Source organism: Gopherus evgoodei, unplaced genomic scaffold (genome assembly GCF_007399415.2).
Source record: "Gopherus evgoodei ecotype Sinaloan lineage unplaced genomic scaffold, rGopEvg1_v1.p scaffold_39_arrow_ctg1, whole genome shotgun sequence".
NCBI classification, from domain to species: domain Eukaryota; kingdom Metazoa; phylum Chordata; order Testudines; family Testudinidae; genus Gopherus; species Gopherus evgoodei.
The window spans coordinates 938,002-955,574 of NW_022060060.1; the positions used below are offsets into that span (position 1 = coordinate 938,002).

At 47.2% G+C, this 17,573-nt stretch overlaps 1 protein-coding gene, 1 pseudogene and 1 gene segment (V, D, J or C); all 3 read right to left on the minus strand.

Moving 5' to 3' along the window:
- Window positions 1-1,835: 1,835 nt before the first annotated feature.
- Window positions 1,836-7,761, minus strand: LOC115642218 (immunoglobulin alpha-2 heavy chain-like). The gene is made up of 4 exons (XM_030545698.1): window positions 7,687-7,761; window positions 7,185-7,600; window positions 3,120-3,206; window positions 1,836-2,018 (listed from the first exon to the last, which is right to left on the minus strand). The coding sequence occupies exons 1-4, from the start codon at window positions 7,730-7,732 to the stop codon at window positions 1,836-1,838; spliced, it is 732 nt and encodes a 243-aa protein (XP_030401558.1). The 5' UTR covers window positions 7,733-7,761.
- A 1,370-nt stretch (window positions 7,762-9,131) lies between these two features.
- LOC115642360 lies at window positions 9,132-9,498 on the minus strand (annotated as a pseudogene).
- A 1,487-nt stretch (window positions 9,499-10,985) lies between these two features.
- LOC115642219 lies at window positions 10,986-17,139 on the minus strand. The segment is given in 2 exon segments: window positions 10,986-11,359; window positions 17,094-17,139. Coding segments are annotated over 2 exon segments (420 nt in total).
- Between the last annotated feature and the right edge of the window lie 434 nt (window positions 17,140-17,573).

The window sequence follows — 17,573 nt, forward strand, 5'->3', positions numbered from 1 at the left end:
TGTGAATGGAGCATAAGGGAATGGTCTGTCAAGGGCAGTTGGGCACCTAATTCCCATAGGCTTTGACAATCCCTGCCATATCTTGTGCTGCATGCATCTTAGTCCCATTTTTATAGTTAGTTTAGGGTGGTATTTTCCAAAACATCCAAGTCCCTTAGAAGCTAAGGTGAGATTTACAGAAGACCCTAGGGTCTTTCTACATGACGGTGTTCAGAAAAGTTAAGGTTATTTAACTAAAGATGTGACGAGAACATGCATTAAAGCTCTGCGTGTGGATGCTCTCATTCAGAAGAAACGTGACCTGAATTCCCTTAAGTGGGGATTTTCCCGAGCGTCCCTATGTACACAACATAGCCAAGCAGCACAGCAATATGAGTGTCAGGACTGGAATCCAGGGCTCCTGATCTCTAGTGCCAAGCCTAGACTAGAACACAGATCTTCTGACTCCCAGTTAGCTGCCCTGCCCATTGGGGGTGACTTCCTCTCCTTTCTCCTGCAGGATGGTGACTACTTTGTTACACAGGTGTCCTCCCTGCCTCCCTTCGTATTAACACACACAGCTGCATCCCAACAACAGCAACCAGAGGTACACATACAGCACCTGCACAAAGCACTCTCCACAAGAGATATACACAGCCAGACCAATATCACACACACATACACAGCAGCAGCAGCACCTCCTCATACTGTTTAAATAATTTCTAGTAACATCCACAGGGATGAAGAGTATTTAAAACAATCACCATCAGCAGCGTTTCTTCTCATTGTAATTGCTTTCTCACACTGACAGAGATTGTTCTCATGGTGTCTGTGAAGAGAGAAGCTTCTAGACTGGGATTTTCAAACAACCCCAAGAAAATTCCATATCCTGTTCCCACTGGATTTGGATGCCATGTGGGCACCCATCTCTCTTAGGTGCCCTTGAAAAATCCCACTCCTACCTCGTAAGAACACTAGTATCTTTTGAGTGGGGACAGACTTTTTCTGGAGCCAGGGGATACAAGCGCTGGGTACGCACAAAAGTCAGTGCTGGGGTTCTCTAGCTCCAGCATATCAAAGCCCAGCGGAAACCAGGCGGTAAAGAGGATCGCGGCCCTTTCAGAAAAGCTCATTCCCCAGCTCCAGAGACACCCTCTCGGGGTAACGTGAATTTATTCCCATTTCAGGAATGTCCCTGCAGGACGGCGGTTTATTATCGATCCAACACTGCCGCCACATGGCAGCTGTGAGAAGTGCAGGGTATAAGCAGGTAACAAGCTTTGAATAGTGGTGGAAGGCAAATATTCTTCACCAGGCAGAGTGTGAAAGACAGATACAGCTGCTTTTCAATCCTCTTGCCTGCTCCGCGTTTCACTGTGTTTCTATAGCGTGGAGGTTCCTGTCCTACCCACCCCCTGAAAAGTAAAGTGTCAGTCCGGGATCCACAAATCCTTTAACCCCAGACACTCATTTTATTTCTCAGACTTTCTCTGGGTGAATTTCTCTGTGGGCACATGCTTGGGTGACGTTTATCGCTACTCCTCTATCGCCACTGATAGGGCAAAGCTTTACAATGAAACTTTTCCCGAAGACAAGTGAGTTTGATGCCAGCGAGAACAGGGATCCAGCAGAGGGATGAAAAGAGCAGAGGGACACGGACAAGGGAAGTGATCTTTGGAAAGCCGTTCTGAAGAGAGGTGGGCACGACTGCCTACATTGTCTCCCTTTCAAAGCCACTTACATAGTCAATACATGAGGTGTTTTTTGGGGTGGCTGCGCATGTAACTATCAGCCACACCACTGAGAATCTGCTTTCTCTTTTTGTACAGGTCCCTGCTGGGCTTAGTGTCACTGTGTCACTGCCTGGCGCAGTAATAGGGGCCGCTGTCTGCAGCTGTCAGCGAGCGGAGCTGCAGGAACAGTTCGTTCTTGGAATCGTCGGTGGTGATGGAGATTCGGCTCTGGAGGGAGGGGATGGAGCCGGAGGTGGAGTAATACACATTGATGTAACCCAGCCATTCCAGCCCTTTGCCAGGGGCCTGTCGGACCCAGTGGCAAGCGTAACCGCTACTGGCAATGGAGAAACCAGAGGCGGCACATGTCAGCTGGAGAGATTCTGAGGGCTTCACGGTTCCAGGACCAGACTGAACCAGCTTTACTTCAGAGAGGACACCTAGAAAGGGGACACGGATTAAAAACTGTATTAAAGCTAATGTCAAAACTATACAATATACAGGTTAAGGAAACTGTGTCTGTACATCTGGGTGTAATAAGGTTTAAATTATCCAAAAGTACAAAGTTTGGTTTGAAAGTCATACAATACATATAGTCCATAATCAGCAACAACTCACACTTAGAGTAATAAATTTAAGGATACAGTTTAGGGATTAGCATCCAAATATTCGGGTTCATCACTCATGAAAAGTTACACAGAGAGTTGGTTGTAGCAAGCAGATATAACAATGAGTGGAGATTGTCCCTCAGCAGTTGTTGTTCCTCAGTAAATACAGACCACCAGAGAAGTATTTCTTTTACTTTCCTGATTTCCCTTCTCAATGGCACTGCAGCTTCTCCCATATAAATAGGTCACTCTGGAAGAAGTGCATCCCCTTCCGGCACCCCTCGAGTAATAACCCTCCTCACAGTCCTCCCCGCCCGCACTGGATACTCACAAGCAGTCGGGGTAAAGAAAGGAATTAAAATGAGCAGCAATTGTTTCATATTTTCCCCAGATTATATAGCACAAAGGAAGTATGAGTTGGCAGCGCAGGTCCAGTAATTTATAACAGACGGCGGTGTGTGTGTGTGTCCATTTGAGTCAGGGAAGTCAGAGAGGTGAATTTGCATGAAAATTTCCACACCTCTGTGTCAGACATGAAAAGGAGCTGAAGGCTAGCAGCTGTGAGGGTGACATTCACTCATGGATAGGGAGACCAGGAAAAAGGTTTATGAACCTCTGGCATCCTGCCCCTTCCACTGGGGAGACATTTCTACAATCTCCAAGACCTCTCACTGTGGGTGAAATTCACACATGTGCCCACACCTGTATGTCACTCAAGTCCCTCTTTTGCAGGGTTTCTCAAACAGGGGTCACTGCTTGTGTAGGGAAAACCGCTGGCTGGCCCTGCGGCTTTGTTTACCTGCCTTGTCCGCAGGTCCACCGGATCGCGGCTCCCACTGTCCGCAGATTGCTGCTTTGGGCCAATGGAAGCTGCGATCTGCTGGACCTGTGGAAGGGGCAGGTAAGCAAACCTGCCGGGCCAGCCAAGGGCTTTCTCTACACAAGCAGTGACCCCTGTTTGAGAAACCCTGTTATAGAGGGAGACTTACAAGTAAACAGAGCCCTCTACAGTCAATTGCCTTGGTTAATGGGAGCCATCAAGATTCCAAACCCACATTAATGGCCCACGCTTTTCATAATTACAATAGGCCCTCAGAGTTATATTTCATATTTCTAGTTTCAGATACAAGAATGATACATTCATACAAATAGGATGAACATGCTCAGTAGAGTATAAGCTTTGTAATGATATCTTACAAGAGACCCTTTCCATGAAGCATATTATAGTTATATTATATTCATACTTATTAGCATATTTTTATAAAATCATAGAGTGCAAAGTCACATATGTACTATCGGGTTCCTGCTTTGCATAGACCATCTCTTTGTTTTTTTGGTGAATAACATTACTGCCCCCTAGCGCCTAAACTCAAGGCACTTCCTCTTTCTTTCCCTACATTTCTCCCCCCCCCCCCCCCGCCCTCCAACATAACACAGGGAAGGAAAATCAGACGCGTACAAAAGTGCTCATATTTTTGAAGAACCTCCTAATTTTTTCCCATACATATATTTACCGCATTTGTTGACCTATTATGTTACAGGAGGCAGAGCTATTTAGGTCAGCTGGCAGGAATAGGGCCAGTTTTCTTGCCTTTGTGTTTTGATAAAGTTATGAGCCTTAGGTTTTTTTTTTCCCTAAAAGGATAGTTTTCTCCTATCTATGGTCCCCATTTCCCACAAAGAAACCAGAGGGAATGGAGTCACTGGCTGACTGATTGCAAGAGCCAGTAAAACCTTCCCCTTCGTTTGCAACTTGGAAATGACTGCAAAGGAGGCAAAGCAACGGAGAACAAGTCTACGTCCCTCCAAAGAAACCAGTGGGAACGCAGCCGCTGTTCTCTGCGCTCTTGAAAGGACACTTCCCTTTTGGGGGCGAGCTGCAGCAATCTTTCACCTTTGTGAACTTGCGGCTGGTTTTGGTCCACAGGCCGAGCGCCGCTTTACTCAGGTGTCTATAGTTAGATCATGATTCCAGAGGTAACGGCCCAGGTTTGACATCTGAAGGTAGGAACGAGAAGTTCACTGGCTGGGGGGAGACTGAGGCTCCTAGAATCAGGGGTTGGTATTCAGCAGGAACCTCCCGGGGTAGGGATTTGCATGCGGGTTTCCCAGGGAGGATATAAGCGATTAAAGAGACTGTTAAGGGGGGTTGAGGCTCGCTGGCGGAAGTTGTGCGGTAGGTTAGAACTATTCTCCCCCTGTAAGTGATACCGTGGGATGGCTCGTGCTGCGTGGAAGTGGAAATTCTTGATTGTTTTTAAGGGTGTTCATGGAGAATGTGGAGTTACCCAGTGCTGGTGTGTCCCTCGGCGCTTCTGCGTCTAGGGTGTAAACAGTCCCCTATTATTGTATCCTCTTCCAAATGTGACTCCACGCCCCACGTCTGCCCCCCCGGGCTAGATCAGAAGGAAACAGAGCTAAAACCCCGTTGATCATTAGGAGCGGTTCCCAGGGAATTAGGTGGGGAAAAAGACCTGGCTTTGCTTTTCCTGCCTCCCTCCGCAAGAAACCACCATGCTGGTCCTCCTGCTGACTCTTGCTTCCCCTTCAGTGTAAACTTTCCCAGGAAACGTTGCCTTACTGTTAAGTGTAGGATACCCGAGCCCTTAGGGCCAGATTTTTAAAGGTATTTAGGCACTCAGAGAGATTTTCAATAGCATCTAGGCTTCAAAAACTAATTAATGTCAATGGTAATTACCTGCTCCATTATCTTCCCTGGCACAGAAGTTAAACTAACTGGTCTGTAGTTTCCTGGGTTGTTTTTAAAAGGGAAATAAAAACAACCCAGGAAACTACAGACCAGTTAGTTTAACTTCTGTGCCAGGGAAGATAATGGAGCAGGTAATCAAAGAAATCATCTGCAAACACTTGGAAGGTGGTAAGGTGATAGGGAATAGCCAGCATGGATTTGTAAAGAACAAATCATGTCAAACTAATCTGATAACGTTCTTTGAGAGGATAACGAGCCTTGTGGATAAGGGAGAAGCAGTGGATGTGATATACCTAGACTTTAGTAAGGCATTTGATACAGTTTCACATGATATTCTTATAGATAAGCTAGGAAAGTACAATTTAGATGGGGCTACTATAAGGTGGGTGCATAACTGGCTGGATAACCGTACTCAGAGAGTAGTTGTTAATGGCTCCCAATCCTGCTGGAAAGGTATAACAAGTGGGGTTCCGCAGGGGTCTGTTTTGGGACCGGTTCTGTTCAATATCTTCATCAACGATTTAGATGTTGGCATAGAAAGTACGCTTATTAAGTTTGCGGACGATACCAAACTGGGAGGGATTGCAACTGCTTTGGAGGACAGGGTCAAAATTCAAAATGATCTGGACAAATTGGAGAAATGGTCTGAGGTAAACAGGATGAAGTTCAATAAAGATAAATGCAAAGTGCTCCACTTAGGAAGGAACAATCAGTTTCACACATACAGAATGGGAAGAGACTGTCTAGGAAGGAGTATGGCAGAAAGAGATCTAGGGGTCATAGTGGACCACAAGCTTAATATGAGTCAACAGTGTGATACTGTTGCAAAAAAAGCAAACGTGATTCTGGGATGCATTAACAGGTGTGTTGTAAACAAGACACGAGAAGTCATTCTTCCGCTTTACTCTGCGCTGGTTAGGCCTCAACTGGAGTATTGTGTCCAGTTCTGGGCACCGCATTTCAAGAAAGATGTGGAGAAATTGGAGAGGGTCCAGAGAAGAGCAACAAGAATGATTAAAGGTCTTGAGAACATGACCTATGAAGGAAGGCTGAAGGAATTGGGTTTGTTTAGTTTGGAAAAGAGAAGACTGAGAGGGGACATGATAGCAGTTTTCAGGTATCTAAAAGGGTGTCATCAGGAGGAGCGAGAAAACTTGTTCACCTTAGCCTCCAATGACAGAACAAGAAGCAATGGGCTTAAACTGCAGCAAGGGAGATTTAGGTTGGACATTAGGAAAAAGTTCCTAACTGTCAGGGTAGTTAAACACTGGAATAGATTACCTAGGGAAGTTGTGGAATCTCCATCGCTGGAGATATTTAAGAGTAGGTTAGATAAATGTCTATCAGGGATGGTCTAGACAGTATTTGGTCCTGCCATGAGGGCAGGGGACTGGACTCGATGACCTCTCGAGGTCCCTTCCAGTCCTAGAGTCTATGAGTCTATGAGTAATTAGGTGTCTAGATGCTTTTGGGCGTCCCACTAGGCCCCTAAACCCCTTTGGAAATCTGACCAGACCAGGGGCACTGGAATAATTTGTATAGCGGGGACGTAGAGAACCATTGAACCAAACTGTAAATCCTGTATTTGACCGAAACCACTTCAAATCAGGGGGCGTGGCAGCACCCCTAGTTTCAGCACTTACGGACCCGACTGGAATTATGTCCTTATATATTGAAAAGTCCCTTGGCAGTTCGATTGGTTTTTCACAAGTTGGATGGCGGGTGTGTTCCTACCAGTGGGGCGAGGAAGCGTCTCTAAAGCCCAAAATCTATGGTATGGCGTTGGGCACAAAATCCAAGACGGTTCCCCGGGATTTCACCTCCTCCAACTCGACCAACCTCCCCTGCGTATTTCCTTTCTATTTGCGTGGATTCTAGTTGGGGAAACCCCATATCCGGCTTGTTTACATGGACAAATGCATGGCAGCTAGATAGGGGTGTGAATCGATCCCGCTGTAGCACGTTGTCGCCTAATTGCTGGTGCGCACCGTGGAGATTTGCATTCATAGCTCCTTAGAACGCTTTGGTCCGGTCCCCTTTGAACCCGGAGTAGCTCAGAGTGCTCTGGCAAGCTCTTAATCCGGGTCCTGAGGATACACGCGAACAGTTAGATAGCAGCAGGCTAGTGCAGGGCTAGATTCACCCCCACCTCACTGTTGCCATAGACAAGTGAGTTAAACGGGTCTCTCTGCGCTGCTCAGAAACCGCTTCCCCTCTTTGTGCCAGTCCCGCTCTTCTCTGTGTCACTGTGTGTCTGGCGCAGTAATAGGTGCCGGTGTCTGCGGCTGTCAGCGAGCGGAGCTCCAGGGAGAACTGGTTCTTGGAAGGGTTCACCGAGATGGTGGTGCGACTCTGGAGGGAAGCGGCGTAGTTCGTGCTTCCCCCTTGAGCTATACGCCCTATCCACTCCAGCCCTTTCCCGGGACTCTGCCGGATCCAGCTCCACCAGCAACAGTTACTGCCCAGGGTGTCTGAGGAGGCGCCTGAGATGGAGCAGGTGAGGCTGAGAGTCTCTGAGGGTTTTACAGTCCCGGGCCCTGACTCCACCAGCTGCACTTGTGACAGGACCCCTGTGGAAAAGACAGAGCCATGTGAATTCATCCCACAACCCATTCATCACCTGGTGCTGTGCAGTTCGGTCCCACCCAATACTCACACAAGGGAGCGGCCAGCAGGAGAAGGAATACAAATATCGGCTTCATGATTGCACTGTAAAAGAGAACAGAGCCTCTCTCCGAAACGCCAGAGAATCTAAGCTTTCTGCCTCCAGGCGCCTGTGTTTATACAGGACACATGTGGGCAGGGATTTGCATGCAGGTGTCCCTCAGGGGATATAAGAGAGGAGACGGGTTGAAAGGGAAATGAAAACGCTCTGGGCCTTACACAGAGGAGACACACGAGTCAGATCTACAGTTACAGATTTTGAATCATAGGATTGTCCAACAGAATTTGGAATGACCCAGGCGACTCAGGGTGTGTGCAGGGCTCAGTCTGGGCATATGTCTGTAGAGATGATGATTCGATCTCTCCAAGCTTGGGAATAAACAGAATCTCTCCCCATACTTCATGTGGTCTATCCATTACGGTCCTTTCGCAGCCAGACCCAATTCCAAGAGTGATAACTCTGAGTGCTGGGAAGGTTTGAGACATCTCAGGGCAGCGTGAGGTTCTCTCCTTCCTTCCCCAAACTCTGGGTGTACCTGGCCCTGCCTCAGCTTGGGGCGATGGAGCAGGTGACTTCTGGAGATCCACTCCAGCCCTACATATCTAGGATTCTGTGATTCCTGGCATGGACTAGACCAAGGGTAGGCAATCTATGGCACGGATGCCGAAGGCAGCACACAAGCTAATTTTCAGTGGCACTCACACTGGCCGGATTCTGGCCACCAGTCCAGGGGGCTCTGCATTTTAATTTAATTTTAAATGAAGCTTCTTAAACATTTTAAAAACCTTATTCACTTTACATACGACAATAGTTTAGCTATATATTATAGACTTGTAGAAAGAGACCTTCTAAAAATGTTAAAATATATGACTGGCACGCAGAACCTTAAATTAGAGTGAATAAATGAAGATTCGGCAGAGCACATCTGAAAAGTTGCCGACCCCTGGACTAGACCAACTGGATTTCAGAGAGGACATCTTCCTGGGAGTAAAGAAGGAGCAAATATACGAGAGAAAGGCAGTTACAGAGAGAAATGATTCTCTCCCTATTTTTCCCAATACACATGTGAAGGAATAGCTAACAGAAGATTGAAGTCTGTAGGGATTTTATATTTATGTACAGTTACTGTGGAACTAATGTGGGCTCCAGGTTCTGGATGACATATTCCTGGATGAACATTGGAGCATCTAGGATCAGACCCTTGTGTTTAAACAGAGACTCACTGGGGGCAGAGGTGTACACGGGGTTTTCACCCAATGGCGAAGAGATTTTAAAGGGTTTGAGAGGGAGGTTTCCAGTTTAAAGAAGATGCTTCCTCTGGGATATGCCCTCATAGAAGGAAGGATACATTTCAGAGTTGTGGGCTTCAAGCACAAAGTGTAGTTAGGGGCATAGGGAGCAGCACTGGGTGGGAAGTGTTTACTCCTCAGTCAGCTTTACTTGCTCTTGGCCTTGTGGCTCTCAGTTTTCTTGGGCAGCAGCACGGCCTGCATGTTAGGCAGGACACCGCCTTGAACGATCGTCACTTTCCCCAGGAGCTTATTGAGTTCCTCGTCGTTACGGATGGCGAGCTGCAGGTGATGGGGGATGATCCTGGTTGCCAGCCAGTTCCAGAATCTCAGTGGTCAGATGCTCCAGCACTGCAGCCATATAGACCAGAGCTCCAGCTCCCACCCGCTCAGCATAATTACCTTTGTGGAGCAAGTGGTGCACTGGACCCACCTGGAACTGCAGCCCAGCCCGCGAAGAGAGAGACTTCGCCTTAGCCCTGACTTTGCCTCCTTGATTTCCCCGGCCTGACATTGCAACTCACATTCTATCTAACACTGTTTGCTGGAGAAAAGAAACGCAGTGTAAGCGCTGGGTGGGAGCTAGGTATGTAGCCCAGACTTTCTTTCATAACTGCTACTAGATGCATATCTGCATTTTAGGTGCCTGTGAAAAAGTGGGGCTGTTCTTAATGTTTCCTCTGAATACTGTGTGGGTGCTTCAGTTTCTGGCTGGCCCTCTGTCTCTTGGCAACTAATGGCCAGGTCCTTCCCCCTGCAAGGGGATGCTAAAGGTGTGGGAGAACAAAGAGGTCAGGTGACCTCCTGGCCCAGGAGAGGAACTCAGCAGAGAAGGAGGGGCTGGAGGAGGTTTTCAGTCTGGGGCTGGCTGGGGACAAAGACTGAGGGCAGAGGTGGGGGTCTGCTTCACTGGGCCCCAGAATGGACTCGGCTGAGGGATCCGATTCTCTGCACCTACAAACTCTGTTTTAGATAGTGTTTCTGTCATCGAGTAAATGTCTGCTTTACTGGCTGGCTAAGAGTCACGTCTGACTGCAAAGTGGGGGTGCAGGACCCCCTAGCTTTCTCAGGACCCACTGGGGCGGGCTTACTGTGAGAAGCGCATAGAGGGGCAGAGGATGCTGAATGCTCCAAGGAGAGACCCAAGAGGTGATGCCCTGTAAGTTTCTTGCCCTGAAGACAGTCTGCTCCAAGGGAGAAGAGGCTCCCCAAAGTCCTGTCTGGCTTTGTGGGGAGCAGCTCTAGAGCATCGCCCGGGGATTCTGTGACAGCACCTAAACACCATTGAAAATCTGGCCCATGATGCTGAAAACTATTTATAAAGGCCAGCAGCTTCGCTGAAAGTGTTTGTCTCAAACTATTTTTCTCCTCTTTCAAAGGCATACTTTTTCACAGACTTTTGCACAATTTACCTGTGTAACTCATTGCCACAGGAGATCATGAGGGCCAAGGTTTTATAACCACTAATGATCGTTTTATTGTTAGGTTATGTTGGTCTACACATGTATGAATACTGTAGAAAATGGGTTATTTCTTCTCTCATTCACCTTTGGTGTAACTCAGTGGTAACTCTGTTGGAGTCAAAGTGGATGAATCTCCATTTTCTTTCTTTCTTATAATCACCCGTGTAATGAAAAATCAGATGTGCACAGAGGAGTTTATGAATTGTACAGGGTATTCTAGATATTTTTAATAAATATGTTTACCATGGATTTTTCACTGTCTGTGTTACAGGAATTTGACATCTATGTTATCAGGTGAAAGGAATACACTTTGTTTGATTGCTGTTGTGTTCTGAAAGCAGTTATATTCCTTATCCCCCCATTGTTCTCCCTTTAACATGCCCACTTCTCTAGAGGAACTCAGACTGAATGGAGGCACTAACTGATTTCAAGAGTCAGTTACAATCTCCCCTTTCCATTACAACTTGCAGATGACAAGACCTGGGTAAAGGCGATGCAGAACCACGTCCCCACCGTACTCAGCGCCTCACTGCACTATTCAAAAAAAAGTCCCCTTTTCGTACAGCTGCCTGCTTGTGTGTCCCCGAGCATTGCCTCTGGCGCAGTAATAGGTGGCGGTGTCTGCAGCTGACAGCGAGCGGAGCTGCAGGGAGACCTGGTTCTTGGAAGTGTCTTGTGTGAGGGTCACTGGACTCTGCAGAGAGCCGGTGCAGTGTGTGTACCACCTGGGGGAGCTATAGAATGCGCGTCCCATCCATTCCAGCCCTTTCCCCGCGGGCTGCCGGACCCAGTTCCAGGTGGTGCTGGTGCTAGAAACCGAGTCTACGGAGATGGTACAAGTGAGTGTCAGGGACTCCCCGGGTTTCACCGCTCCCGGGCCCGGTTCCCGCAGCTGCACTTGGGAGAGGACACCTGGGAAGGAAACACAGAAATGAATCAGTGAGCCAGGCCCTTGTCCCTTGGGAGCGGGAACATGTGAAAATTAAACATCCTGAGATCGCGCCTAAGGTAGCGAAACACTCAAATGCCACTGAATTCCATTGGGATCCGTGCACCTAATTCCCTTAGGCTCATTTGAACAGAGCCTCTTCTGGAGTCACTGCAGCAAGGAACCCTCCTGACCCCCCACTAGGAGACACCAGCATGGACAGGAAAATCAGCAGCAGGTTCATCCTAAGTGAAGGTGCAAACTGTCCCCAGCAGCCAGGCCCGGGCAGTTCTGTGTCTGGAGGGAGTCTGAGGCTCCTCCAATCAGGGGGCTGGATTTAAACAGGAAGCCTCCGGTGCCGGGATTTGCAGGCGAGTTTCACACGTGACCAGCATTGCTGGCAGGGTGTGAGCTCTGTCTACACGTGGGGATCTCTCCCTGGGACCTGTGTCCTCCTCAGGCCGTGAGTTCTACTCAGCAAGGGTGTTTGGTCATTTAGCATGTTAAAGGATCCTTGAAATTCTCAGCCAAATACAAGTGCAGGACAGCGTCTTCCTAGGAAGGAAGGAATATTTGAAGAAGAGAAATTATAATTCTTCTCTAGTGGTTTTATAGACTCTAGGACTGGAAGGGACCTCGAGAGGTTATCAAGTCCAGTCCCCTGCCCTCATGGCAGGACCAAATACTGGTTTTGATTGGGAAAAAGGCACAAGGGAGTTAATAACTGAAATGTCATCATAATCCTGTAGGATTTGGTGTTTAACTCCCTTAAATCATCTCTGCCATCCTATCTCATGTTCGGTAGAGATTCATTATATTGCTTGCATAGCTGCCAATTGATTAAAAATTAATCGTGATAAAAAATAAATCATGATTAATTGTGTGATTAATTGCACTGTTAAACGACAATAGAATACCATTTATTTCAAATATTTGTGGATGTTTACTACATTTTCAAATATATTATTTGACATTACACCACAGAATACAAAATGTACAGTGCTCACATTATAGTTCTTTTAAATTACAAATATTTGTAATTAAAAAAAATGTAAAAAACAAAAAAATGCATTTTCCAATTCACCTCATATAAGTACTGTAGTGCAATCTCATTATGATGAAAGTTGAAGTTACAAATATAGAATTATTTTAAAAAATGCAGTCAAAAATAAAACAATGTAAAACTTTAGAGACTACAAGTCCACTCATTCTTACCTTTGGTCAGTGAATCACTCAGACACACAAGGGTTGATTGCAATTTGCAGGAGATAATGCTCCCTACTTCTTGTTTACAATGTCACCTGAAAGTGAGAACAGGTGTTCACATGGTACTGTTGTAGCTGGCTTTGCAAGATATTTAAATGTCAGATGTGTCAAAGATTCATGTGTTCCTGCATGCTTCAACCACAGTTCCAGAGGACTTGCTTCCATGCTGGTGATGGGTTCTGCTTGGTAACGATCCAAAGCAGTGCAGACTGATGCATGTTCATTTTCATCGTCTGAATCAGATGTCACCAGCAGAAGGTTGAGTTTCTTTTTTGATGGTTTGAGTTCTGTAGTTTCCACATCTAAGGGTTTGTCTACATTGCAAAGCTGTCCCCAAAACTTTTGTCTTAAACCTTGGGTGGAGTGTTGTAGCTATTTTTAGAAATCTCACATCAGCACTATCTTTGCGTTTTATCAGTTCTGCCGTGAAAGTGTTCTGAAAACTAACATGCTGCATCATCATCCGAGACAGCTATAACATGAAATATATGCAGAAGGTGGGTAAAACACAGCAGGAGACATACAGCCGCCCCTCCCCCCCGCACACACTCACACACCCACACCAAGCAGTACAGTCACAAATTTAATTGATGCATTATTTTTTTAACTAGCATCATCAGCATGGAAGCAAGTCCTCCGGAACTTCCGGTCGTGGAAGCATGAAGAGGCATACAAATGTTTAGCATATCTGCCATGTATATAGCTTGCAAGGCCCACTACAACAGTGCCATGTGAATGTCTGTTCTCACTTTCAGGTGACATTGTAAATTAGAAGCAGGCAGCAGTATCTCCCATCAATGTAAACAAAGTTGTCTGTGTTTGCGATTGACAGAAAAGAAGTAGGACTGAGTGGATTTGTAGGCTCTAAAGTTCAAAGCTGTTTTGTTTTTGAGTGCACTTATATAACCAACAAAAATAAAAATCTGCATTTGTAAGTTACACTTTCATGACAAAGAGATTGCACTTCACTACTTGTATGAGGTGAATTGAAAAATACTATTTATTTTGTTTATCATTTTTACAGTGCAAATATTTGCAATAAAAATAATAATAAAGTGAGCACAGTACAGATTGTAGTCTGTGTTGTAATTGAAATCAATACTGAAAATGTAGAAAAACATCCAAAAGTATTGAATAAATTTCACTTGGTATTCTATTGTTATAAATGTGATTAATCACAATTAATTTTTTTGAGTTAATTGCACGAGTGAACTGCAATTCGGTGACAGCCCGAATTGCTAGCAAAAGCACTACATGGACTGTAGAGTCCTTGATACATTTCTGGTTAATAAGAGCTTTATTTGAATCAGTTGAGTTAAATGGGAGTCTTTGGCTGACAGGAATACTCTTTGCATCACATGAGTTAGTGAAGTTATATCTGCTGCCTTCAGAAGACCGAAATTGTCCGAGAATGGCCCTCCAGCCCTTTGTTAGATAATGTACCCAACATGTTCTCTACCAGGACCTCTTTGAAGACATGACCTAGGCACATATTCTGGATAATATCTGCCAGGTGAGTGTTAATATTTGGCAACTCTTTGCAGAAAATGATTTTATGGAGCTTATGTTACATTTCTGATCCTTGCAGCCACCTGAGTTATTTTTACTTATCATTTTCATTTTGCTCTAACACTAGCAACAGAACAATCATTTTTGTACCCTGCTGTCATTCCGAGCCACTAACAGACCATGTTCCTCTTCCTTGATTTCCTTGTGAAGTTTCCTGCTGTTTGTTTTCTTTGTGTTAATATAGGATTGTGATGGGGCTGAGCGGCTCAGCATGCGTACCGCAGGGTGTCACGGAGTCACCGAGCGATGCTCTGGAACTGCTCCCCACAAAGCCAGTCAGGACTTTCGGGAGCCCCCTCTCCCTTGGAGCAGACTATCTTCAGGGCAAGGAGCTCACATGGCTTCACCTCCTGGGTCTGACCTTGGAGCATTCAGCATGTGCCCCTCAGTGCTCTTCTCACAGCAAGTCCGTGCAGGTGGGGTCCTGGGGAAGCCAGAGGGTCCTGCACCCCCACTTTGCAGTCAGTCATGACTCTTAGCCAGCTAGTAAAACAGAGATTTATTTAGATGACAGGAACATAGTCCAAAACAAGTCTTACCGGTATAGACAACAAGACCCCCTTTAGTTAGGTCCATCTGGGGCCCCAGGGAGGCCACCGCCTTGCTAGGAGGCCTGAGCCTCCTAGGAGCTCCCTTCCATTTTCCAGCCAGCTTCGAAAAACTACCAACCCCCTCCAGCCCCTCCTCTCTGGGCTTTGTCTCTTTCCCTGACCATGAGGTCACCTGATCTCTCTGTCTCCAACACCTTTAGCATCCTTTTGCAGGGGGGAAGGAGCTGGCCATTAGTTGCCAGGCAACAGAGGGTCGGCCAGAGCTGAGGCACCAACACAGTATTGAGAGGAAACATTAAAACCAGTCCCACTTTGTCACACAGGGGTTAACCCTTCCTTCCTAGCAGGGGAAGCCAGGCCCCAGAAGCTCTGCTGGGCATGCACCAACTGGAGAACAGCCTGGGCTGACCGCCGGAGGGGCAGGAGGCATGCCATCAGCGCCCAAGGAGGGACAGATTCGGGAGGCAGGCCAAGCCAGGCCACACCCTGATGCCCAGAAGGAGTACGTCACAGGAGGGGAACAGACTGGAGGACCCCACAGAGCAGACAATCCAGTGTTTATGGCAGGAAGTGACCAAGGGGAACTTTAGAGGCAAATGACGTTAGAGCCACACAGACACTTGGCATGTTGCGGGCTGATCCCCGCTGAGCTGGTGGCAAGGGGAACTAGCCACTACCGGTGCCGTGGGTCAGGGCCTGGTGGAGAGGGTGAGCCTGGGTCTCCCCTACCACCCTCCCACACCCCATGGTGATTGTATGGACTCTGGCCATTAGGCCGCACTGCCCTGACACTTGGGGTGAGTTACCTGGATTCCAGCCGCAAGGCCACACTATCCTGCTTGTGAGGTGGATTGTATGGACTCTGGCCATTAAGCCGCACTGCTCCACACTGCCCTGACACTTGGGGAAAGTTACCTGGACTCTGGCTGCTAGGCTGCACTACCCTGCTTGTGAGGGGGATTGTATGGACTCTGGCCATTAGACAACACTGTTCCCACATGGGAGGGACTGTATATGGATCCTGGCCATTGGGCCACCCAGCCTAGACATTTGGCCTGATTTACCTGGTCTCTAAGCACTAGGTCCACTGCCCTGACCAAGGGGTGATTGTGAGGAAGGAGACGATTAGGCTGCAACCGGCCAGCCACAGAGAGACGGGCAAGTGAACCTGAGAGTGGCAAGGTTCTGACACCGCATCCCACCCCTGCCACAAAGGGGCAGTGCGGGGCCAGGGCCACTACAAAGATCCAGCCCTGAACATTATTATTATCATCATCACTGTCAGCATCATCATCTTCATTCTCCTCATGAACCTGATTCAAGTAGGTGCTCCTGGAACCTCTACCAAAAAACCTCAATTTTTCAGTCAGTGCATTCCTGTCTCTTTCACTATTTCTCTTTCTCATTCAGTGAGGGAAGGACTGGATTTGTTTGTGTGTTTGTCCGCAAAGCCTTTCGAAGATCTATAATATTTCATTTTGCTGGACAAGAGCTGGTAGTGCTTTTGGAAATATTGCCAGCAGGGGGTTGATGAGTGTCACTGAAGCTCATGATCCTCCTGTTCCTGCCAGCACCTTGGTTCACAGAGATACAAGAAGTTCGCTCAGATTCCTTATCCACCTCTCCTTTGCATTTTCTGTTGATGTACATGGAGAGGTTGTGTTTTGGGGGGGGGAGAGGGTGTTGGGGAGCCAGTGGTGGAGGAGAATCTCAGCTCTTTCAGTTCAAATTGTGACAATCAAGTGGTCAGAATCCACTTCCCCTGCTTTACTCTGTGTCACTATGTCTTTGGCACAGTAATAAGTGGCCGTGTCTGCAGCTGTCAGCAAACAGAGCTGCAGGGAGAACTGGTTCTTGGAAGTGTCTTGGGAGATGATCACTCAACTCTGCAGAGCACTGGCATAGTCAGTGTGCCAACTACTAGATCTATACAATATACGTGCCACCAGTTCTGGCTCTTTCCCCATAGGTTGCTGGAACCAGGCCCCCGTGGCACTGGTGCTAGTAACCGAATCTCTGGAAATGGTACAAGAGAGTGTTAGGGACTTCCCGGGTTTCGCCACTCCTGGGCCCATTTTCTTCAGCTGCACTTGGGAGAGGACACCTGGGAAGGAAACACAGAAATGAACCAGTGAGCCAGGCTCCTATCCCCTGGGAGTGGGGAACATGAGAAAATTAAATAGCCTGAGACCACATCTAAGGGAGTGAGGCACCCCACTGCCACTGAATTGCATTGAGATCCTGGCATCTCATTCCCTTAGGCTGCCTTAAGCATCTTCTCTTCTGCAGGAGCTGCAGCAAGGAACCCTCCTGACCCCCAGTAGAAACATACCTAAAGGGGCCACCAGCATGAACAGGAAAATCAGCAGCAGGTTCATCTTAAGTGAAGTTGCAAACTGTCCCCAGCAGCCAGGCCCGGGCAGTTCTGTGTCTGAGGGGAGACTGAGGCTCCTCCAATCAGGGATTTGTATTTAAACAGGAACCATCAGGAGCAGAGATTTGCATGCGGGTTTCACAACGTCAGTATAAGAGATGGCAGAGTGTGAGCTCTGCCTACACATGGGAGTCTCTCCCTGGGACAGGTGTCCACCTAAGACTGTGAATTCAGCTCAGGAAGCTCCGAAACCGCCTAAGGTGTTTGGATGCCCAAACTCATTTTAAGTAAATGACATTTAATCATTTAACATTCTTAAAGGTCCTTGAGATTCTCGGCCGAATATAGGTGTGGGGTGGCACCACTTTAATAATGAAGGAATATTTGGAGAAGAGAAATCATACCCCTTCTCTTGTAATTTTAGCTGGTATTTCAAAA

Bases quoted from the DNA above. Each gene is read 5' to 3' on its own strand.
- LOC115642218 (XM_030545698.1), bottom strand. From the start codon at position 7,732: ATGAAGCCGATATTTGTATTCCTTCTCCTGCTGGCCGCTCCCTTGT. The intron at 7,601-7,686 runs GTGAGTATTGGG...TCTTTTCCACAG, and splicing joins CCTGCTGGCCGCTCCCTTGT to GGGTCCTGTCACAAGTGCAG. The intron at 3,207-7,184 runs GTGAGGTGGGGG...CCCCTTCCACAG, and splicing joins CTCACTTGTCTATGGCAACA to GTCCAGCAGATCGCAGCTTC.